At 46.4% G+C, this 25,121-nt stretch overlaps 1 protein-coding gene across 6 annotated transcripts in view; it reads right to left on the bottom strand.

Annotated features, from left to right (window-relative positions):
- Window positions 1–25,121, bottom strand: part of gulp1b (GULP PTB domain containing engulfment adaptor 1b) — a 645,746-nt gene that overhangs the window by 146,629 nt on the left and 473,996 nt on the right. For 5 of the 6 annotated variants that reach the window (XM_072477928.1, XM_072477980.1, XM_072477939.1 and 2 more), the window contains one exon: window positions 23,237–23,308. The exons of the other annotated variant lie outside the window; for it this stretch is intronic. In XM_072477928.1, coding sequence (XP_072334029.1) covers window positions 23,237–23,308 — 72 coding nt within the window. The remainder of the gene's footprint in view (window positions 1–23,236; window positions 23,309–25,121) is intronic. 6 annotated transcript variants of the gene reach the window in all.

The raw sequence follows: 25,121 nt of genomic DNA, 5'->3' as shown, positions 1-25,121 counted from the left end.
CTGTACCCATGTCGATGATCTGGCACGTCTTGCAGAGATTGCCATGGCAGGATTGTGTGGTGCCGTGGTCGCTGTTCTGAAGGCTGAGTAGTTTGCTGCAAACAATTGTTTGTTTGAGGTTGCACGGTTGTTTGAAGGCAAGTAGTGGGGGTGTGGGGATGACCTTAGCAAGATGTTCATCTTCATCGATGACGTGTTGAAGGCTGCGAAGAAGATGTCGTAATTTCTCTGCTCCGGGGAAGTACTGGACGACGAAGGGTATTCTGTCGGTTGTGTCCCGTGTTTGTCTTCTGAGGAGGTCGGTGCGGTTTTTTGCTGTGGCGAGTTGGAACTGTCGATCGATGAGTCGAGCGCCATATCCCGTTCGTACGAGGGCATCTTTCAGCGTCTGTAGATGTCTGTTATGCTCCTCCTCATATGAGCATATCCTGTGTATACGGAGGGCTTGTCCATAGGGGATAGCTTCTTTAATGTGTTTAGCATGGAATCTGCAGAAGTGGAGCATCGTGAGGTTATCCGTGGGTTTGGGGTAAAGCAACGTGCTTTGGTGACCATCCTTGATGGAGATGAGTGTGTCCAAGAATGCAACTGATTTTGGAGAGTAGTCCATGGTGAGTCTGATGGTGGGATGGAACATATTGATGTCATTGTGTAGTCGTTTCAGTGATTCTTCGCCGTGGGTCCAAAGGAAAAAAATGTCATCAATGTATCTGGTGTATAACGTCGGTTGATGGTCCTGTACGGTGAGGAGGTCTTGTTCAAACTTGTGCATGAAGATGTTGGCATATTGAGGTGCAAATTTGGTCCCCATGGCTGTTCTGTGCATTTGGATGAAGAACTTGTTGTCGAAGGTGAAGACGTTGTGATCCAGAATGAAGCGGATGAGTTGCAAAATTGCGTCTGGAGATTGGCAGTTGTCGGTGTTAAGTATTGAGTCTGTTGCAGCAATGCCGTCGTCATGGGGGATGCTGGTGTAGAGTGCCGAGACGTCCATTGTGACGAGGAATGTTCCTGGTTCAACTGGTCCATGGGTGCTGAGTTTCTGTAGGAAGTCCGTCGTGTTGCGACAGAAGCTGGGCGTACCTTGTACGATGGGTTTCAAGATGCCCTCGATGTAGCCAGAGAGGTTCTCACACAGGGTCCCATTGCCTGAAATGATAGGACGGCCTGGTGTGTTGGCCTTGTGTATTTTCGGGAGGCAGTAGAGATCTCCAATGCGGGAGTACGTGGGATGAGCGCACGTAGGGTGCTCTGAAGGTCTGGATCCAAGGTCTTGATCAGTCTGTTGAGTTGGCGGACAATAATAGTATGACTGACCTGCTTGTTGATTCAAATCCATTCGGGTCATATGCCGCATATCCCATGACCCTTGACTTCCTTGTCTGTCAAAAAAATATACCCTCCGTTGCCTTGAATACATTCAATGAACCAGCCTCCATTGCGCTCTAGGAAAGAGAATTCCACATAATAACTGTTCGGAAGATATTGGGACAGAACTGTGTCTTAAAGGAGTCTTCATTGTCTATATTAACACTGGAACTATTTGCACATGTACACTAAAGGGTACAGGTTAGGAGCTTTCTGCATGCTTTGATCTTTATCTGTCTCTGCTCAACACCACACTGACCCCTGGGTCTGGGTCACGTGCCTTCTTACATTATTTATTGGTTGGACAAAACTCAGTCACACATTAACCCTGTGTATGCCATATCCTTATACTAGATTTACAAACTCTCCTCACTCGGTCTTAAACAGTAGACCTTTTATTTATAAATTGCATCCTGTAGTTCTAGTCGCTCCCACAAGTGGAAACAAACTCCTGGTATCCACCCTATCAAGTCTCCTCAGTATCATGTATCTTTTTTTATTTAGTGAAGGGACATTATTTAGTGAATGAGCATTTATTGCTCATCCCTAATTGCCCTTGAGAAGGTGGTGGTGAGCTGCCTTCTTGAACCGCTACAGTTCATGTGGCATGGGCACAACCACAGTGCTGTTAGGGAGGGAGTTCCAAGAATTTGACCCAGCAACAGTGAAGGAACGGCGATATATTTCCACATCAGGACGATAAGTGGCTTAGAGGGAAAGTTCCAAATGATGCTTTTTCCACGTATCTGCTGCCGTTGTCCTTCTAGATGGTCGCGGCTGTGGGATTGGCAGGTATTTTCTAAAGAATATTGATGAGTTCCTGCAGTGCATCTTGTAGATGGTACACACAGCTGCTACTGTGCATTGGCGGTGAAGGGAGAGAATGTTTGTGGATGGGGTGTCAATCAAGACAGCAGCTTTGTTCTGGATGCTGTCAAGCTTCTTGAGTGTGTTGAAGCTGCAATCATCCATGCAAGTGGAAAGTATTCCATTACACTCTTGACTTGTGCCTTGGAGATTATGAACAGATTTTGGGGGTGTCAGGGGATGAGTTACTCGCCATAGAATTCTCAGCCTCTGGCCTGCTCTTATATCCAACGAGCGGATTCTCCGGCTGCATCCACCTGGGCAACCGGAGAATCTCGCCCAAGGTCAATGAACTTCTCTATTGTCTGCGTCTTGCCCGTGGCGTTCTTGCGGTGGGCAGGGCGGAAGAATCCATCCCATAGTGGTTATATGGTAGTCTAGTTCAGTTCACCATTCAACAAGACCATGGTTGATCTTCTACTCCAGCTCCACCTTCCTGCACTATCCTCGTAAATTTTAATTCCCTTAATAGCTAGAAATCTCTGGACCTATCTCTTGAATATGTTTAGGGGAGACAGCGGCATAGTGGTAATCTCATACAAGTAAACCAGGCTAATGTTCTGGGAAACAAGAGCAGGGAATTATGAAAACATTTAGAAGGTCTGGTAGCCTCTGTAGGGAGAGAAAACAGAGTTAACCCTTTGAGTCCATCTGACTCTTCATCAGAAAAGTGGTTTATGGTGAAGGAAAAAGGTCATATTCTAAAGTAGTTGAACTCAATGTTGAGTCCTAAGTGCTGTAACGTACCTAATCGGAAGATGAGATGCTGCTTCTCCAGCTTGTGCTGGGCAACTGAGGCTTCACAGGAGGCCAAGGACAGACGTGTGGGCATGCGAGCAAGGTACTGAGTTAAAATAACAAACAACAGGAAGATTGCAGTCATACTTGTGGACTGAGAGATGGTATTCTGCAAAGCGGTCACCGGACCTGCGTTTAGTCTCCTAATTAGGTTGTTATTCATGAGGTTGGAAGGTTATTCAGGAAGGCTATTGATTATAATTAGGAGGGTATTCATGAAGGCCCTCCTTCTCAACCTTGCCCCTTGCCTGAGGTGTGGTGACCCTCAGGTTAAATCACCCGAGTCAGTTCTCCCCCTCAGAGGGGAAGGCAGCCTATGGTCATCTGGGACTATGGCAACTTTTCTTCTAGTCTCCTGAATGTAGAGGGGGGGGGGTGCAGGTAGGGGTGGGGCAGGGGACATGAAAAGAAGATGTGTTTTGTGGTAGCATCATGCTGGAGTTGATGGAATTAGCAGAGGATGCTCCTTTGAATGAGGGGGTTGAAAGTCAGGATAAGGGAGACCATATGATAGTTCTGGGAGGGAGTGGAAGGGATGAGGGCGGAGCTGCGAGAAATGGGTAGAGCCAGGTTGAGTGCCCTGTCAACCATGGAGGTGGGGGAAACCTTGGTTAAAGGCAGACATGTCAGAAGCACCATTTGCGAAGGTGACATCAGATCTGGGTTTTTCCAAACTTCAGAGAATATATGCTTCATCTATTCAGTTTTTATTCATAGGACAATCCTCTCAATCCAGGAACCAGTCTAATAAACCTTTGTTGCACATGTCCATGTTCATCATTCTTTAGGTAAGGAGGTCAAAATGGCACCAAATAACTCCAGGTGAGGCCTCATCAATGCACCATATAATTGTTGTAGGTATTCTCTTGGTACATGTTCCAATCTCTTTATATCAAAAACGAACATACCATTTGCCTTCCCTATTCCTTGCTGCAACTTCACGTGGCATAATATACACCAGTATATCATGGTGCAGACACACACACTGATGGACACACAGCAAGACCAATCAACACACACAACACCGCAGCCAATCACCAGTCAGAGCACACTCACTATATAGACAGGGGGCATCAGAGTTCCCGCTCATTCGGGATGCAGCCTCTTAGAAGGACAGAACTTACAGCTTACAGCACAGATCTTCACCATGTGCTGAGTGCATAGACTGGTTAGGTCAGGCATAGGTCTCTAGTTTAATCTAACATCGTGTTAACCCACAGTGAAAGTATGTTCAACAGTTTCTAACTTAATAAAATAGTGTTGTACTATTTTAAGTGTTGGTGGCCTGTATGTGTTCCACGGACCCAGAGCACCCAACACAACAACATGAACTTTCTGTGATTAATACACAGCGAATACCTGGTCCTTTTGAATGCAAACATTTCTAGGTCTTGCACTCTTCAAAAACATTGTTTTTTTTTTCATTTTTCCAATCAAATAGGATAACTTCACATTTTGGTACATTGAATTCCATCTGCCATGGTCTTGCCCATTCACTCAACTGTCTGTGTGTTTCTGCAGCCTTGTTTGTACTTCCTCACTACTCACTTTCCCACATAACTTTGTTTCATCCTGGATACGTTCAGTGTGATTATTTGATTCCACCATTACCTAATTGCTCAAAGTTAAGGGGCTGGATTCTCTGCCCCGCCCCGCCACATTTCTGTTTCAACACGCCGGCCGGATGCTCCGTTACACCGACTGGTCAATGGGGTTTCCCATTGTGGGGCAGCCCCACGCCGTCTGGAAACCCCCGGGCTGCCGGCAAAACGGAGCATCCCATCGGCGGAGAATCCAGCCCAAGGGCTCTACAGTAATGATTTCTCTTCTTCACAATGTTTCAAAAATGTAGAGGTCACGCACGCAAATAAAACGTTCATAATTATATCATGAATCTATTGGCAAAGAATAAAGTTGTCTTATTTTTAATAACATATGTGCTATACTTCAACAAACAGATGAATAAATTACTTTAACAATCAAGCTCTTGTTTTTCTCAATGACATGATAATTACATGGCATGTCTGAGATGACATATTGTGTTGTCTTGGTAGACTGGTTATTCAACTTGGAAAGGGTACAGAGCAGCTGTGAGGCACTTGGATATCTTTTATAGCAATCATAAACACAGACTGGTTCACTTCACTGTGATTACGTTAATACTCTATTCCCAGAAAGATTCTATTTGAAAAAAAAAATGATCAAATTGAATAAAACTCTGAGATTACGCTTTTTAATTATTGATGTGAGCAGTTCATTTTACACAGAATTTCAGTAATAAGCAAAGTCAGATGAGAACTAACAAGACTGGCATCAGTCAGGTATAATAACAATGCTGTCTAAAACTAGTGCAGCTTATGGTGTGATATTCTTGTATTTGTGTGGTAGATATGGGCTAAACCCACCACAGACAATTAAGGTTTATCTGTTTCATTTCTTTAAAAAAATGTTAATCTAAGTACCCTTTTAACAGTGTAAGAAGTTTTAATCACGGTCTGATACTGATAATTAACTTTTACGAATTTGGAGCATTATTCCTCGAGTTTTCATTCTTGTTGGAGATCTAAGTAAAACATTGTTTTAAATATATTCTTTGTGTCAATCCATTCTTTCTTTTCCTTTTTATTTCATTTTCTGTACTTGATTGACATTGAATTCAATATTCTAACGTAACACTTCCTGGTTCAAACATTGTACTCTTCATAAACAATCAGATTGAGGCATTATTAAAGTAGAGACACAGGTGTTTGCTCTGTTCACACTTGTCCCCGATGCCATGCAGAGGATCCTGTGCTATTTGGTCCTTTAGCCTACAACAATCTTCAGTGATAAGGTCTAGAAATTGCAACAAAATGCCTACTGAATAGTGAGCATCATTTTCTGGATGGCTACAGTAAATATTGGTGCATTATTGGTCAGCATCCTATATTTTTTATTTTTTTATTCTCCTCCTTTTTCACATTTTCTCCCACATTTACATCCATCAACAATAAACAATAATCAGCAAGATATGTCAGTCCCCATAATAACAACGATCCCATCTACCCACAAACCCCCAAACCTCAACCCGCATGTTTACATAAACAAATGACAAAAAGGAATCAGGGATTACCCGTAGTCACCCTTAATCTTACACAGCTCCCCTCCTCCCTCCCCACCCCCCACCGCAGGTCTCCAGCTCCTCCCGTCCACTGCCTCTTGTAAAACTCCTCCTCCCAACCTCGGTTCCTTCCCCCCTAACTTTCCACCCCGGCTAGACCACTCGGACCCTGTTCTGCCAGGCTCCGATGGCCGCAGCCCCTCCCCCCACCTCACTCCCATTCACTGGCCGGCTTAAACTGGCCAGCATGGAGGCCCCCGCCCGGGTCCCTTTCCCACTTGCCCGGCCCCAGGAAAGCCCAAAGATCCCCTTTTAGCACACAAACCCCGCATATCCACCTACACCCCAAAGAACCCTCATTTTGAGTGAAAGTCCCGTCCCTTCCCTTGTCCAAATATATACCCCATTGGCTCCTTTAATCTCTACATCCGCGCGCAGTGATACAAAAAAAGAAGAAAATACAGTCATGAGGTTACATCGGCACATGGCCATTCCCCAATTTGTCAGTTCTGCCACAGTCCTTCTGCTTTCGCAAACTCCTCCGCTGCTTCCGCCGTTCCAAAATAAAAGTCCCTGAGCTTGTAAGTCACCCCCAGCTTCGCTGGATATACAATGCCGCACCGCACCTTGCTAATGTACAGTGCCCTCTTCACCCGGTTGAAGGCAGCCCGCCTCCTCGCCAGCTCCACCGTAACGTCCTGGTATACACGTATACCAGCTCCAGCCCACTGCACCACCCGCTTCTGCTTGGCCCAGCTCAGGACCTTCTCTTTCACACTGTACCTACGGAAGCACAGAGTCACTGCCCTTGACGGCTCACTCGCCTTTGGTACAGGCCTCCACGACCGATGAGCCCAATCCAGTTCATATCGGGAGGGATCCTCCCCCTCCCCCAATAATTTTGCCAGCATTGCGGCAAAATACTCAGTCGGCTTCGGTCCTTCAACTCCTTCGGGCAGCCCCACAATCCTCAAATTCTGTCGCATGGATCTGTTTTCCAGGTCTTCCATTTTTCCTCGCAGATCCTTGTTAGTATCCATCACCTTCCGCATCTCTTTCCCCATCGAGGCAAGTTGATCACCGTGCTGCAATGCCGTCTCCTCCACTTCCTTCAGCACCTCCCCTTGCTCTCGCACCTCCGCCACTGCACTCGCCACCTCCGTCCTCACCGGGGAAACCACCTCCTCCACCAGCACACTCAAAACCTCCCTCATCTCCTTCCTCACCATCTCCATGCATTTCGCAATCTGCGCCGATTGCTTTTCAAATTCCGCAGCCATCACCTTAGTTATTTCTTCAGCCGTAAGCAGTGCGGCCTTCCCTAGTGCTCCAGCCTCCATTTTTCCTGGTGACCCCGCGGTGACCTTTCCACTCCCCGACGGACCTTAAGCTGTTTTTTTTCTGGCCGTTTTCTTGCTCACCCTCGACATTTTTCTTTGTTCCTTTTTTCCTCCTGTGTCTTCACTGTGCCTCCTCCGTGCCTTCTCCCTTCTTCTGCCACCTCCGCGGACCCTGGGACCGGGCTTAAAGCCCCGAAAATGCCGTTGCCGAATGGGAGCCCTCCATTGTGCGGCCGCCTCCCGCCCGCCGTCACCGGAAGTCCGTCAGCATCCTATATTATTATACTCGCAGGCACTAACATAGTCATGCCTTATCAACTATACTTTTGGCCTGCTCCAATGTGGAGCTAAATGGTTAACCAAATAATGGCCTGCTCCCATACGCTTTGGGGATGAACCAATTCACGACCTGCTCCAATAGCTGAGCAGTGATAGGTCCCTAAATTAGGGCAGCACGGTAGCACATTGGCTAGCACTGTGGCATCACAGGGCCAGGGTCCTAGGTTCGATTCCCCGCTGGGTCACTATCTGTGTGGAGTCTGCGCATTCTCCCCGTGTCTACATGGGTTTCCTCCGGGATCCCCGGTTCCCTCCCACAGTCCAAAGACGTGCAGGTTAGATGGATTGGTCATGCTAAATTGCCCTCAGTGCCCAAAAGAAGGTTAGGAGGGGTTATTGGGTTACGGGGATAGGGTGCAAGTGAGGGCCTATGGGGTCGGTGCAGACTTGATGGGCAGAATGGCCTCCTTCTGCACTGTATGTGAGCGCCGGGAGTGTGACCAGGAGGACTGGCCTCCAGTGCCGAAAAAACGGTCGACGACCTCCACTCGGCAGCACGAGTGAGTAGACACCAACACCCCCTCCCCCCTGAGCTCCCCACCTCCGAGAATGTTCCGCCCTGCCCCTGAGACCTGTCTGCCCCCATGAGAGCATCTACTCCCCCAACTATCCATGTGACCCCCCCAACCCTCCCTCCATGCCCCTACCTTCAACCCTCCCCCAACACTCCCTTCACACACACCCCTCCCACCATTGTGAACCACGCTTGTGGCTAACAATGCCCCCTCGGTGTCTCCTCAAAAAAAGCTCTCACATCATCGCTGGGAGAGGGCCCAGACTGGCGGAGATGTGCCAGACCTAAGAATCCTCACCACCTTTGAGAAGCGTGGCCGGTGTGGCCGAGGACAGAGCGAACCACCTGGCTCCACCAGGAGGACCTGTCAAATGTGAGTTGTTATTGCCTTACTGACTGACCCATCCCTCCCACTGATTACATATCCATTCTCCTCTAGGTCCCCAATCTGACGGCGCCGGCCCATCTTGAGTGGCCCACTCACTTGCCTCCCACGAGACCACCTCGGAGGAAAGCTCCGAGGATGCCACTTTAATAGTCGCGGCACAGCAGTCATTCCCACCCTCCACCAGCGCAGATACACGCACCTCGGTGAGAAACGTTAGTGGACAGGCTTCGGAGGAACAATCTGGTGAGCACCACACTGCTGATAATGCACTTCAGGTGGAGGCAGGAACCCCCAGACGAGACAGCAGTCGGAGGTCTGCTGGATCCCAGGACCCAGATGGGTCCCAGCCTGATGCTGTGCCTGTGGAACAAAGTTACCCAGAGCTGATGGAGACAATAGGGAGCAGCCGGAACATTCAGAGGAAGATGTCAGTATCACACCAGCAGACCCACAGCCGCGAGGAGGAGCCCCAGAGGCTACAGGTACAAGATGTCACCGGCAATGCGTGGCATCAAGGCCAACACTGCTCGCGTGGTGACTGCAGTGGAAAGCCTGGTGCACGACATCGGCACCATTAGTAAAGGTGTCCAAGGCATTGCGCAGTTGGCGATAGCCATGGCTGAGGGCCTCGGCAGAATAACCACCTCACTGGGATATGTTACCCAGTACCAGGTTGACCTTGATGAGGTCTATGGGACATGTCCCGCTCTCAGATGAGAGGGGCCGAGGCACTGCGGAGCTTGTCTCAGTCGCAGGTGGGCATTGCCGGGGCGTTGCGGAGCATGTCCCAGTTACTGAGGAGCATCGAAGAGGGTGTTGACACGATGGTGCAAATCATGGGGAAACCCTGGAAAATGGCAGAGCCAAATGATGCAGGGGCAGCTGGGGCTCGAACCAGCTGTCCCTCCGTCCCAAGGTGAAACAACCGGGCAACCTCAAACAAACCAATGTTTGCAGCAAACCACCCAGCCTTCTGGTACAAAAGGTGAAGTCACACAGGATCAGAGGTGAGCTGGCAAGATGGATACAGAACTGGCTAGGTCACAGAAGGCAGAGAGTAGCAATGGAAGGGTGCTTTGCTGATTGGAGGGCTGTGCCGAGTGGTATTCAGCAGGGATCAGTGCTGTGACCTTAGCTCTTCATCGTATATATAAATGATTTGGAGGAAAATGTAACTGGTCTGATTAGTAAGTTTGAGGGCGACACAACGTTTGGTGGAACAGCAGATAGAGATGAGGACTGTCAGAGGATACAGCAGGATTTAGATAGTTTGGAGACTTGGGCGGCGAAATGGCAGATGGAGTTTAATCCGGACAAATGTGAGGTAATGCATTTTGGAAGGTCTAATAGAGCTGGGGAATATACAGTGAATATTGACAGTCAGAGAGATCTTGGTGTACAGGTCCACAGGTCACTGAAAGGGGCAACACAGGTGGAGAAGGTAGTCAAGAAGGCATACGGCATGCTTGCCTTCATTGGCCGGGGCGTTGAGTATAAAAATTGGCAAGTCATGTTGCAGCTGTATAGAACCTTAGTTAGGCCACACTTGGATTCAATTGGGTTCAATTCTGGTCGCCACATACCAGAAGGATGTGGAAGCTTTAGAGAGGGTGCAGAAGGGATTTACCAGGATGTTGTCTGGTATGGAGGGTATTAGCTATGAGAAGCGGTTGAATAAACTCGGTTTGTTCTCACTGGAACGAAGGAGGTTGAGGGGCGACCTGATAGAGCGCTACAAAACTATGAGGGGCATAGACAGAGTGGATAGTCAGAGACCTTTTCCCAGGGTAGAGGGGTCAATTAATAGAGGGCATAGGTTTAAGGTGCAAGATGCAAGGAGCAAGAGGAGATGTACGAGGTAAGATTTTTTTTACACAGAGGGTAGTGGGTGCCTGGAACCCGCTGCCAGAGGAGGTGGTGGAAGCAGGGACGACAGTGACGTTTAAGGGGCATCTTGACAAATACATGAATAGGATGGGAATAGAGGGATACGGACCTCAGAAGTGTAGAAGATTTTAGTTTAGACGGGCAGCATGATCGGCACAGACTTGGAGGGCCGAAGGACCTGTTCCTGTGCTGTACTTTTCTTTGTCCTTTGTTCTTCAGAACAGCGACCACGACACCATACAACCCTGCGATGGCAATCTCTGCAAGACGTGCCAGATAATTACATAGGTACCACCATTACACACGAGAACACCACCCACGTGGTACGTGGTACATACTCGTGCAACTCGGCCAACATTGTCTACCTCATACGTTGCAGGAAAGGATGTCCCAAAACGTGGTACATTGGCGAGACCATGCAGACGCTGCGACAACGGATGAACGGACATTGCGCAACATTCGCCAGGCAGGAATGTTCCCTTCCAGTCGGGGAACACTTAAGCAGTCAAGGGCATTCAGCCTCTGATCTTCGGGCAAGCGTTCTCCAAGACAGCCTTCAGGACACACGCCAACGCAGAATCGCCGAGCAGAAACTTATAGCCAAGTTCCGCTCACGAGTACGGCCTCAACCGGGACCTTGGATTCATGTTGCATTACATTCACCCCCTACCATCTGGCCTGGGCTTACGAAGTCCTACCAACTGTCCTGGCTTGAGACAATTCACACCTCTTTAACCTGCTCCATCTGGACCTGTAAAGACTTAATTACCTGCAAAGACTCGCATTCAAAGTATCGTCTTGCATTTTTGACTTTGTCTATATATATATGTTTCTGGAACCTACCTCTTCATTCACCTGAGGAAGGAGCAGTGCTACGAAAGCTAGAGGTTAAAGTCCAACAGGTGTGTTTCGAATCACTAGCTTTTGGAGCACTGCTCCTTCCTCGGATGAAAGTTGTGCTGTGAAGGAGCTGTGCTTCGAACGCTAGTGATTCAAAACAAACCTGTTGGACTTTAACCTGGTGTTGTAAGACTTCTTACTGTGATCACCCCAGTCCAATGGCAGCATCTCCACATCAGCAAAAGGGACAGGGAAGAAAGGCTGTGAGGACACCCTCCATGGGCACGGAAGGCCACGGGACATGGTCAGCAGCTGGCTGCCTCCACTTCTGATGTGCATCCTAGGTAGACACCTAGACGTAGAGCTGAGAAGACTAAGCATATCGAGGATAACTGAGGGCAACAGGGAAGGGAGGGGGAGGGTGGTAAGGTGGTAGGTAGAGGTTGAGGGAGTTGGAGAGTGGGTGGAGACTAGTGGGAGGGTATGGGGCAGCAACATCAGAAGAATGGGGAATTGTATTACACATTAAACAAGCTTGTACATCACCATTATAACACCTCTGCCACTTTCTTCCTCAATGCGGGCTGACTTCCGAACTCTTGAACCATCTCTTCAGGCATTTCCCCCTCCCCGTGGCACCCACCCATCCTCCGGCTGTGGACATGTCCCCGGAGTTGTGTCCCATCCTCTGGGTGTTTGAATGTTGGCTGCTGCGTCCCGCAATGTTCAGGCACAGTGTCCCGGCATCAAGGTGTGATTGGGTTGCTAGGCAATGACTCCCACATGCTACATGGCCTGCCCAAACAAGGGAATCCACTTCACCATGATTGCCAATTCCTTATTACCAATAGCCTTCAGCTGCATGGCCAGAGGCCTCAGCAGTCGGTGGGGGTTATGGGGGTTTGATGGGGCAGACTTGCAGGGACGTTTGCCCCCGGATCGGGTCCACAGGATCTAGGAGTTGGCATGGTGGTGCTGTGAGAGATTGCCCCCAGGGGATGCCACCCCAGTGCCTACCCCCCACCCTCCTATGGCAGCTCCCCCCTGCGGGGGGTCCCCCAACACCCACTGAGTACAGGGGCAGCAAGTCCAGTGCCCCCGGGCTCTTTGCCTGTGAGCAAAGATGGCTACTCACCTCCTCGGCTCCCCACAGAAGCCCCTCCACCAGGTTCACGTTTTTTTAAAAGGAGTACTAATTGGAACCAGGGTGAACACTTGCTGGGAAGGCCGCTGAATGACAGGAAGCCGCTCGATATGAGGTGTCTCCCGTTAATTGTATGGGAATAGGGCTTAACTGGTCATAATTGGTTTCTCACTACGCTACGGCGAGATCCCGATTTCATCCAAGGGAGCGGGCCAGTTGAATCGCAAATTGTTTGGTGCCTGGCGTGGTTCTCGTTTTTGGCCTCTCCCTCTATTCACCGGCCCTGTTTCGCTTGAGTGAGAGCATAACGAGGCCGGAGAATCGTGCCCACTGTCACTTGATCTGAATTGTCTTTACCAGGTACAGGCACTGCACAAAACCTAAAGGGTAGCATAGGAAGCAGGATCTGCATTTGGTAATGTGATAGGTTAAGAAGCAATAGCTGTCGGAACATGGCGTGAATGGCTGGATAGCAGCCAGCCAACTGTAAGGTGAAGGAATAAAGAAACAAACAACATAAAATTGTTGAACGGAGGAATGAGTCCAGAAAGTTTAAAGTGCTGAATCGAAAGGTGAGGTGCTGTTCCTCCAGCTTCACTCGAACCTTGTTGCAGGTGAAGGACAGAAACGTCAGAGTGGGAACAAAATGGATACTTGAAATAACAAATACCAGGAAACTCAGAGTTATGCTTGTGCACTAAGGATGTGTCCCACAGTGGTCACCCAATCTGTGTTTGCTCTTTTTCGGATGGTGAGAAGGGAGGCGGTAAAAGGCTAGGTGGTATATCTCCTGACCTTACATGGAAGAATGCCATCAGAAAGCGAGGAATATCAGGGGGGACTGAGGAGTGAACCAGGTGTCATGGAGGGAATGTTTGGAATGCTCAAGGAGGAGTGAAATCATCACACTGTTGGGACTGGCAATGATGGGAGGTTTACCAGTTGTCTCTGGAAGCTGGCGGGGTGGAAGGTGAGAATAAAATAAATCATATAATGGTTCTAAGACGGAGGTGAAAGGTTAAGAGCAGAAGCCATCAAATTGATTGTAAACAGTGGAGGGCCCTGTAAACTATGATGAGTGGGGTGTTTGGGTGGAGGTTGCAGAGAATTCTGGATTGAGGAAAAGGAAGCCATATCAGAAACGCCATCTAGAAGGTTACATCGTCTAAATAGATGCAGAGAGGTGTAGAATTTTAGAGAATGGAATAGAATCCTTTTCAGAAAAATCCAAAATTAGGATGCAAGGAAGTTTAGTCAAGATAAATGTGAGTGCCTCTGGGCCTCAGCTGTTTATTAGTTGTTTAGAATACACCCTCCCCTGCCCTCCTTTTATTTGTTCAGCTGCAACACCCTAGTCCACACCTTAGTCGCACCAACGTCCCTCCCTTTTCTATGACACCTTTCCATGAAAGCGCAGGAGATGCCACACCTGACCTTTTACCTCTCCGTTCTCTCCATAGGCCCCAAATATTCTTTACAGGTGAGACAGTGAATTACTTGTGCTTCTGTCAATTAGTATGCTGTATTCATTGTTCATGATGTGGTCTAAACACAGACTGGGTGACCACTTTGTGGAACATTCAGTTCCCAAGCATGACCCTGAAAGTTCTTGTCGATTGCTATTTCAATTCTCCACCTTGTTTCCTCTCTGAACTTTCAGTCCTTGGCCTGCTACAGTGTTCCTATGAAGCTCAATGCAAGCTCGAGGAGCAGCACCTCGAGGCTTGATTTAGTGTTCTACAGCCATCTGTCTGTAAGACACTGAGCTCAACAATTTTGAATTTTAGAGTTTGTTATTAAAGATGAGATTGTGAAGTACTTGGAAGTGCATGGTAAAATAGGACTGAGTCAGCACGGTTTTGTCAAAGGGAGGTCATGCCTGACAAATATGTTAGAGCTCTTTGAGGAGGTAACAAAGAAGTTAGACAAAGGAGAACCAGTGGACGTGATTTATTTAGATTTCCAGAAGGCCTTTGACAAGATGCCGCATAGGAGACTGTTAAATAAGTTAAAAGCCCATGGTGTTCAGGGTAAGATCCTGGCATGGATAGAGGATTGGCTGACTGGCAGAAGGCCGAGAGTGGGGATAAAGGGATCTTTTTCAGGATGGCAGCCGGTGACTAGTGGTGTGCCTCAGGGGTCTGTGCTGGGACCACAATTTTTCACAATATACATTAATGATCTGGAAGATGGAACTGAAGGCACTGTTGCTATGTTTTCAGGTGCTACAAAGATCTGAAGAGGGACAGGTAGTATTGAGGAAGCAAGGGGCTGCAGAAGGATTTGGCCAAGCTAGGAGAGTGGGCAAATGAAATACAATGTGGAAAAGTGTGGGGTTATGCACTTTGGAAGAGGAATTTAGGCATAGACTATTTTCTAAATGGGGAAATGCTTCGGAAATCAGAAACACAAAGAGACTTGGGTATCCTTGTTCACGATTCTCTTAAGGTTAATGTGGAGGTTCAGTCGGCAGTTAAGAAGGCAAATGCAATGTTAGCATTCATGTCAAGAGGGCTAGAATACAAGAACAGAGATGTACTTCTGAGGCTGTACAAGGCTCTGGTCAGACTCCATTTGGAGTATTGTGAGCAGTTTTGGGCCCCGTATCTAAGGAAGGAAGTGCTGGCCTTGGAAAGGGTCCAGAGGAGGTTCACAAGAATGATCCCTGAAATGAAGAGCTTGTCGTATGAGGAACAGTTGAGGACTCTTGGTCAGTACTCGTTGGAGTTTAGAAGGATAAGGGAGGATCTTATTGAAACTTACAGGTTACTGCGTGGCCTGGATAGAGTGGACGTGGAGAGGATGTTTCCACTTGTAGGAAAAACTAGAACCAGAGGACACAACGTCAGACTAAAGGGACGATCCTTTAAAACAGAGATGAGGAGGAATTTCTTCAGCCAGAGGATGGTGAATGTGTGGTACTCTTTGCCGCAGAAGGCTGTGGAGGCCAAATCACTGAGTGTCTTTAAAACAGTAATGGATAGGTTCTTGATTAGTAAGGGGATCAGGGGTTATGGGGAGAAGGCAGGAGAATGGGGATGAGAAAATATCAGCCATGATTGAATGGCGGAGCAGACCCGATGGGCCGAGTGGCCTAATTCTGCTCCTATGTCTTATGGTTTTATGGAATCATAACCTCCCTATGTGTTCTTTCATTTGTTTTGTTTTTCATTTCTTTTTTTGTTCCTTCAATTTTCATTCAGCTGGCTGCTATTTTGCCATTTACACCTCTTCAACACACATCTTTTTTTACTTTACCTGTCCCATTACAACTCCCTTTGGCTTTTGTACCACGGGATCTTTTGTCATTTAATATCTCCAATCGTCCACCCTATCACGGACCTCACCTTTCGTTCATCCCTCCCCACCCTATTTTAATGCTCTAAAGCCATTACATTTCTATCTTTCCTCAGTTCTGATGAAAGGTTATCGACCTGAAACGTTAACTGTTTCTCTCTCCATAGATGCTGTTTGACCTGTTGAGTGTTTCCAGCATTTCCTGTTTTTGTTTTGCTTTTGGAAAGGTACCTGCAAGGAGATGCGTAAGCATGATAGGTTGTGTATTGAATGGAGTATTGGTCATTTTGTTGGATAAAGTTGCATATGCTTTTTATTGTGCTGAATTATTTTGATATTGCGGCCGAAAGGATGCTATGATAGTCTGTCACAGAGAGGTCATAAGGTATGGAACTATTGAACAACGGGGATCTAGGCAACAGAACCTGATGATGTGCTTGTGAACAGTTCATTTAGAACATGGACGTGCTGACTGCCTCCCTTCCTCTATCTCCTTTTGAGGTGCTTGCCAAACCCTGGGCTGCTGCTTGTGTAGCACAGAATCAATTAGGCTTCTCCTTCCACTGCTGAACATCTAATCTTCAAGATATTGAGCAGATGATCATTCACTGTCATCCAGGCCTGTTGGTTTATTGACTGACTTCAATCATAATAAGTAGAGTTCCGCGTTGGTTGCAGTCTTGATTTTGGCGAAAATTGCATCCAATTTGAAAAGTGTCCATTTACATATCACCAAATACAAAATCTGCCATGACTCAGAGCAATCAGGCAGTGTTTTGGAACATTATTTTTGGAAAAATAATTTTGCTTTAAAAATACTCCTTGCTATATTCATGATGATTACTAAAGCTGGAAAGGAATTTATCACAAAAAGGATCATTCTCTGTGAGTGACCCAATTTTAAATGACTGAAGATGACTTTTTAAAAAATAGACAAAACTAATTGCTAATTAGATTGGGGTACAATCAAAGAGCAAAGAAAAGTACAGTACAAAACAGGCCCTTCGGCCCTCCAAGCCTGCGCTGACCACGCCGCCCGTCTAAACTAAAATCGTCTACACTTCCGGGGTCCGTATCCCTCTATTCCCATCCTATTCATGTATTTGTCAAGATGCCCCTTAAACGTCACTATCGTCCCTGCTTCCACCACCTCCTCCGGCAGCGGGTTCCAGGCACCCACTACCCTCTGTAAAAAAAACTTGCCACGCACATCTCCTCTAAACCTTGCCACTCGCATCTTAAACCTATGCCCCTAGTAATTGACCCCTCTACCCTGCGAAAAAGTCTCTGACTATCTACTCTGTCTATGCCCCTCATAATTTTGTAGACCTCTATCAGGTCGCCCCTCAACCTTCTTCGTTCCAGTGAGAACAAACCAAGTTTATTCAACCTCTCCTCATAGCTAATGCCCTCCATACCAGGCAACATCCTGGTAAATCTCTTCTGCACCTTCTCTAAAGCCTCCACATTCTCTCGTGTGGTGACCAGAATTGAACACTATACTCCCAAGTGTGGCCTAACTAATGTTCTATACAGCTGCACCATGACTTGCCAATTTTTATACTCAATGCCCCGGAAAATGAAGGCAAGCATGCTGTATGCTTTCTTGACTACCTTCGCCACCTGTGTTGCCCCTTTCAGTGCCCTGTGGACCTGTACACCAAGATCTCTCTGACTGTCAATACTCTTGAGGGTTCTACCATTCACTGTATATTCCCTACCGTTATTAGACCTTCCAAAATGCATCACCTCACATTTGTCCGGATTAAACTCCATCTGCCATCTCGCCGCCCAAGTCTCCAAACGATCTAAATCCTGCTGTATCCTCTGACAGTCCTCATCGCTATCCGCAATTCCACCAACCTTTGTGTCGTATGCAAACTTACTAATCAGACCAGTTACATTTTCCTCCAAATCATTTACATATACTACAAACAGCAAAGGTCCCAGCACTGATCCCTGCGGAACACCACTAATCACAGCGCTCCAATCAGAAAATCGTCAGTACCTTTATAAGTTCAAGACGTACAAAATCTTTGAAAACTGACCTACTCGTGTCCATGTGCCTAACGAGTCCAACTGAATTCTTGGAGTCCCCTCGGAAGCCTGCAAACAAGTGCATTAGAGACTCCCAATTGTGATTAAATCACTCTTGTGGCATCGCTCATTTTGTGAGTGGATCTATTGCTTCTAACAATATTTTTAAAACTAGCACAATTGATTTTGGACACGAGTTGGGCTGAATGTAATTTGTGCTTACGCCAGTTATGTTGATGTTGGTAGAATTGCTTTGAAACAGCCAATGCAATGGAGCAACATCTAAGATTTTCAGCCGTGGCCCCAGTATTGCCCCAGGCCTCACAAAGGCCATCCTTACAAATAATACTCATAAAATAACCCTTCTGTGTTTTCTTGTTTTTTTTCCCACTTACAGTTCACAATTACTTGCAAACTTTCTATCATGTTCTGATTTTCACAGTGCAATCTGAGCAATATAGTGTTTTAGTGAAAACTAAACCAGTCATAATGGATTTCTCTTTAACATAGTTTGTTGATAGAGGATTGAAAAACCCTTTTCTGCTTGGTTGTCATGCACTATGGGTAACCAGGTTGCATTCTGTGCAATGTGATCTACGTTCCAAACTGCTTCCCTCGCGACCATCTCCATTCGTCTCCCTGGTAACTGTCTGAGATGAAGCCAGTCTGCTCACAATCTTCATGTCATATTTGACCCCAATGACCTTAAAACCTCATATTCATGCCAACACTAGTCACTAGTACAATCTATTTTCACTTCTGTAACATCATCTGATTTCACCCCCGATTCAGCTCATTTGCTGCTGAAACCCTCCTTCATGTCTTTGTTACCTCTAGACTTGACTAAAATTCACTCTTAACTAGCATCCTGTATTCTTTCCCAACCCACCACATGTTCATACATTAAAGATGCTATATAAATTCTTGTTTCCACAATTGATTATCTTATTATGGAAGATTGCTTCAGTATAATGGCCTTGACAGAAACTTGACTGCAGAGTGATGATACCCTACATCTAATTGAAGCCTTCCTGCTTCATCTTTAGCCACTTGCCTTTCCTAGATCATTGCAGTAGTGGGCTGGCTTCACAATGAAAACTCATGCTGACCTGTCCACTTACTAAAAGCAAAATCTGAAACCAAAGAGAAAATGCTGGAAAATTTCAGTAGATCTGGCAGTATCTGTAGGAGAGAAAAGAGCTAATGTTTTGAGTCCAGATGACCCTTTGTCTTGATGCGGTTGACCATACCATCCTCCTCCATCACTGCTCCACTGTCATTCAGCTGGGTCAGATCGCACAGCCTAATCCACAAATGGTTTCTCTTCCCATTCCCAAACAGTTGCCTCTGGTGTCCTCCAAAGATCTATCCTAAGATGTCTCCTATTTCTGATCTACATGCTGTCCCCAGAACCAACAGCCCAAAACACAACTAGTTTCCACAAGTACATTCAAGACACCCAGTTCTTTTCTCAGCACCACCCCTCTCGACCCCTCGACTGTTTCTAAATTGTCAGACTGCTTACTCCAACATCCAGTTCTAGGTGAGCAAAGATTTCCTCCATTTAAATATTGGAAAGGTGGAAGCAATTGCGTTTGCTACTATAAACTCCGCTTCCTTTCTACTGACTCCATCCCTATCCCAGGCAACTTTATGAGGCTGAAACAGACTGTTCACAGCCTTGGTGTCAAATTTGACTCCAAAACGAGCTTCAAACAATTTATCTTTGCTGTATTAATAATGCCTATTTCCACCTCTGTAACAACATCCATCTCTGCCCATGCCTCAGCTCTTCTGCTGTTGAAACCCTGATCCTTACCTTTGTTAATCCGAGACTTGGACCAGCCTCTCCCAATCTACCATCTGTAGACGTGAGGTCTTCCAGAATTTTGATGTTGATGCTCTTCATCTTTTGGCCCACACTAACTCCCAGTTAAACAATGCTATGATTTTAAAATAATCACCCCTCTCTATTTCTGTAATCATTTCCAGCCCCACAATCCTTTTGAGATATAGGTGTTCATCTAACATTTGAACATCCTGAATTTAAACACTTCACCATCAGTAGCTAGGACCCAACCTCCAGAATTCCCTCCCTTAACATCTAAAACTCTTCCAACTCACTTTCTTCCTTTAAGGTACTACTTTCCTTCCTTAAGTGGCTTTGTGCCATTTTTTTGTTTTATAATGCCTCCGGGAAGCACCGTGGATATTTTACACATATAAATACAAGTTGTGTCCCTTCCTTGTGGCAACCTTCCCCATTATAGCTTCCTATGTTCACACATATAATGGAAAACTGCCAATGTAAATCTTGCACCTCATGCATTCCAAGTGTTATGATCAACTAATACACTGGCATTGAAGGCAGTCCAGAGAAGCTTCACTACATTGATACTGGATACAGAGGGATTTTCTTATGAGGAGAGGTTGAGTAGGTTGGGCCTGTTTAGAAGAATGAGAGGTGATCTTATTGAGACATATAGGATTCTCAGGGAGCTTTACAGTGCAGATGCTGGGAGGTTGTTTCCCCTTGTGGGAGAGTCAAGCACCAGAGGGCATAATCTCAGAGTAAGGGATTGTCCATTTAAGACAGATGGGGAAGAATTTCTTCTCTCAGAGGGTAGTGAATCTGTGAAATTCTTTGTTGCAGAAGGCTGTAGAGCCTGTGTTGTTAAATATGGTCAAGGCTGACATATTTGTAATCAGTAAAGGAATCAAGGGTTATGGGGATAAGGCAGGAACGTGGAGTTGAGGATTATATCCTTTGGTGACCATATCCTAATTTGCAGCAAGTCCGGTTCATCCTATTTCTTGTTGAGGGGCTGGTTTAGCACAGTGGGCTGAACAGCTGGATTGTAATGCAGAACAAGGCCAACAGCACAGGTTCAATTCGCGTATCGGCCTCCCCGAACAGGCGCCGGAATGTGGCGACTAGGGGCTTTTCACAGTAACTTCATTGAAGCCTACTTGTGACACTAAGGGATTTTCATATCAGATCAATCATGATCTCATTGAAAGGCAGTGCAGACTCAATGGGCCAAATGGACTCCTGCTCTAACATCTTATCGTCTTACCTACAAATACACACACATAATTCTAAGGTAATGGGCTTCATGGGTAATAAGGAAGGAATCAATTCTATCGGCACTTAGTGAAGAGCGATTTGTTGAAGGAAATGCTTTTCCTCTTGTTACTTCTTGACAGTTAAGATTTTTTACTCATGGGATGTGGTCATTGCTGGCTCGGCCAGCATTTATTACCCATCCCGAATTGCACTTGAACTGAGTGACTTGCTAGGCCATCTCTGTGGATCTGGAGTCACATGTAGGCCAGACCGGGTAAGGATGGCAGATTTCCTTTCCTGAAGGACATTGGGGAAATAGCTGGGGTTTACGGCAGTGGTTTCACGGTCACCAATAGCTTTTTAATTCCAGATTTTTATTGAATTCGAATTCCACCAAGATACTTCTTTACCTCCTCGAGGGTTTACAAAGCAAATCAGGGAATATAGTTTTTCTCCCTCTCACACATGCCTTTTTACTACTGACCTCAGTTTAAAACATACTTAAGATTATAGAACAAAATAAATAATTTACAATGTATGAAATTAGCCATTGTTTTCCTGTTATGAATGCAGCTGCCTCAACTCATTACAGAAACCATCATCCATGTTATGTCTCGACTATTCTGATGCTGCTTTGACCAGACTTCCAACTTCCACTTTACGTACACTTGACCCCATCCAAACATTGGTGACCATATCCTAATTTGCACCAAGTCCGGTTCATCCTATTTCTTGTTGACCTCTATTGACTCCTAGTCCGGCAAAGGTTCAGTTTAAAAATACTCATCCTTGTTTTCAGAACCATATATAGCCTCAGTTTTCCTACTTGGTCACCTGCTCCAACTCGACAAACCCACCCAATTCCGGTTTCTTACACCTCCCTGACATTGGTCAATTCTTCACTGGTAACCATGCCTTCACCTGCTTCAGGAGTAAACTTTAGAATTACATTCGCTGAAACTCTCCACCTCACTCTCCTCCTTTAATACATTCTATAAACCCTACCCCTACAATTGAGCTTTTGGCTACCTGTCCCTAATACCTCTTTATGTAACTCAGCATCAAAAAAAATGTTTGATAAGCTTCCTGTGAATGGGATACGTTACTATAAAATTGCAAGTAGCTGCTGCTCCTGTTGAATACAACATCGACAATAAACATAATTAGGACCGTTGAAATTTGTTTTCTAGCTTTTGTTCAAATAATTTTGCAAACCTATGTAGAAATGGTAAAGCAATGGAAAACAGTCCATCAGTGCGGCTGATAATGAACATACAAACAATGGTGGACAGGAAAGGACCTTCTCTTCCATTCAGCCTGATACACAATCTTGCACCACAATATATATGCTCCGTATCTCTTCCCTCTCCTACTGAAAGCCATGTAATTTCCTCAGAGAGGTGAAGAGCTGGATTAAAACCAATTTGTGGAAACAATCCTGGAAAATCTAAACATTGATGCAGCCAAAGAAAGTATGAAAACTGCTGATCCTCAGACTGCACAATCTAAATTCAGGTCACAGAACTAGCCCTTATCAAGGGCTTCTGAGAGAAATCAAATATAATCCTTAACAAAGGTACTGAAAGACAGTCCAACAGACACATGCAATTATGACACCATGAAAGTGGCCGAGGCTTTAAATCAGATGAGGTGCTCTTTCGAGTGTTAAAAATATCAGTTATTGAGGGGAAAATAGCTTATTTGTTGCCGTTGTTAGGTACTGAGTAAAGTATAGATTATTGGTACTGAGTTCAAATATGCACAATTCTGACAAGTTTCTGACTTGTTCCTTCGCAAATTCTCAAATGAACATCTAATTCCAACAAAGCGACAATTAATAAAAAGAAAAGAAATGCACTGAATGCTGTACCTTTCTTGAACAGTGAGTAATGCGATTAGATTGATTTGGGTGGTTGGGGAATAGAATTTTTTAAAAATCGAAGAGTGGACCAATAACATCTATAGCTAAATTGCTTTCCTGATTTATTGTTCAGTAGTGCGAATCTAACTCTAAATTATTTCTTTGAGGATTGCACACATTTAACATCTTAGCACATTTGTGCACTGACATGTAAGCAAGGAGCACTACCCCCAATAGATTGAAAATAATTTTGCTTTCATCCCAAATCACGAGCAAATTAGGAGCACCTGAAGCTTAGGGAGATGTTACTTTTAGCCTCTCAGTTGAGAAATGAACTAAAACGATTCCAAAGAGGAATAAAACCAAGTTAAAACTGTGGAAACTTATACCTTGAGTTTACGAACAGCATCCTTCACAATTTCTGTACCCTTTGGTTGTTCAACTTCAGCATTGCCAAGGAACTGAAAGATATAATTGTAATTATTGAACAAATGCGTGCACAACGTTAAATCATTTGGTTACAATTCTGACTGTGCAGGGCAGTTTAGAATCCGACTGGAATGACACATGTAGCAAAAAAGAATTTAACATCAATTCGGCACTCAGAATAGGGGATTTGATTGTAAACAATTAACCTGTTTATAATGTATGATTAGTGGCTATATAAGTGCCTCATTCTGTTCCTGCTGTTATCTATTTAAATGCCCATACCAGGTGGTTAGGCTGGTTGCGTTTACTGGGTGAGCTGGTGCCACTCACAAGGTATATCTTCCCTTTAACACTCCCCATTGGCCTCTCAAATCCAGCTCCATACCTCCTTTACTGGGGCCTGCCAGCCAAGTCTCACCGATACCCCAGACTTACCTGAAGTCACGCCTCCAATAGCTTCTCTTTGAGGACGGCCTACAGTTCCAACAGTGGCCACCATTTAAATCTGGGTCTGCAGAGCTGACGGTCAGTCAGATTGTCTGGCAACGATTATAGGGCAGTCCTTCTTCCCGAGATAGGGGTAGAAGTCTCGTCTCCAGCCAATGAAGGCTCCATGGAGCATTAATGGCTGTGAGGTAGCCAATGTTGGTGGGGATACATTCCCCATCAATTGGTTGGGTGATGGAGTGGAAAGAGTCCTGCCCTATAATCCTTCCACCTCTAGCTTCCTCTGCGTCTTTCCCACTAGTAAGTAGCTTATAGGCCACACCGAGCGATGCATTTTTTTGTTCCTTAGCTCTAGACCAATAGATCTGCTCTTGACTCTCTCAGACATTGGGTGGGATTCGCCGTTTCTGAGACTAAGTGTTGACGCCAACGCAGGATCCATGGACTTTCGTGACAGCAAAACTGGTGCCGCACCTGGATCGATTCAGCTACTGTTAAGCGGCTAGCAGCGGCACCAGGTGGGACACAATCGGTGTCGGATTTGCCGGTTTCACGATTGACACTCAGGAGGCTGACAAGCTGAAGCCGCATATACACACTTCAGTCCCCACACCATTCCAGCCAACAAGATGGCAGTAAAACGCGTGTCCCACGTTTCGCGGATGTAGAGCTGGAGATCCTCCAGGACGCTGTCGAGGAGAGGAGGATGACCCTGTACACCAGCCCGGGAAGGAGGCCGCCAACCACCGCCATTTGTCATGTCTGGGAGCAGGTGGCAGAAGCCATCAGCATCTGGGCTGGCCAGCAGTGCTGTAAAAAACTGCACGACCTCCTGGCCAGGGTGAGTAGGCAGCACTGTGCCCCTGGCACTAACCCCCGTCCCAAAATCCCATAACCCTACATCTCCCCCACCCATAGAACGGCAGAGCCCCCATCCTGCACCACATGCCGGCACCCATATTGGCTGCCATAGCCGGGTGTCCTGGCCGCTGAGGCCACCATCTACCCACACCCTGGGCTGCATGCGTCGGACTGTCTAACACGTCGTTTTCTGTTTCCCGCCCAAACCCAGCACAGCTGCCAGGAGCGGGAAAAGACAGAAGGGGGACCGCCGGATCTGCGACCCCTCACTGTGGCAGAGCAGAGGGTCCTGGACATGGTCGGCAGCCTGGAGGAAAGGGAGGGTGCCAAGGTGGAGCTCGGTGCAGGCAAGGAAGTGAATCCCCGCTTATTTGTGGTTCCCCATGCCACGTGTGTCAACCACCTTCACCCCCAAAACGCCCTCACCCCCCAACCTCACCCCCACCCACCCCCACTCCCCCCAGTCCGTGGTCCATTTAGGCGTCTCACTTTGTGCCTTACAGGACCTGCTGGTGATGGGATAGGTCCATCTGACAT

Source organism: Scyliorhinus torazame, chromosome 2 (assembly GCF_047496885.1).
Source record: "Scyliorhinus torazame isolate Kashiwa2021f chromosome 2, sScyTor2.1, whole genome shotgun sequence".
Lineage (NCBI taxonomy): Eukaryota > Metazoa > Chordata > Chondrichthyes > Carcharhiniformes > Scyliorhinidae > Scyliorhinus > Scyliorhinus torazame.
This window is presented reverse-complemented; position numbering and strand designations above follow the sequence as displayed.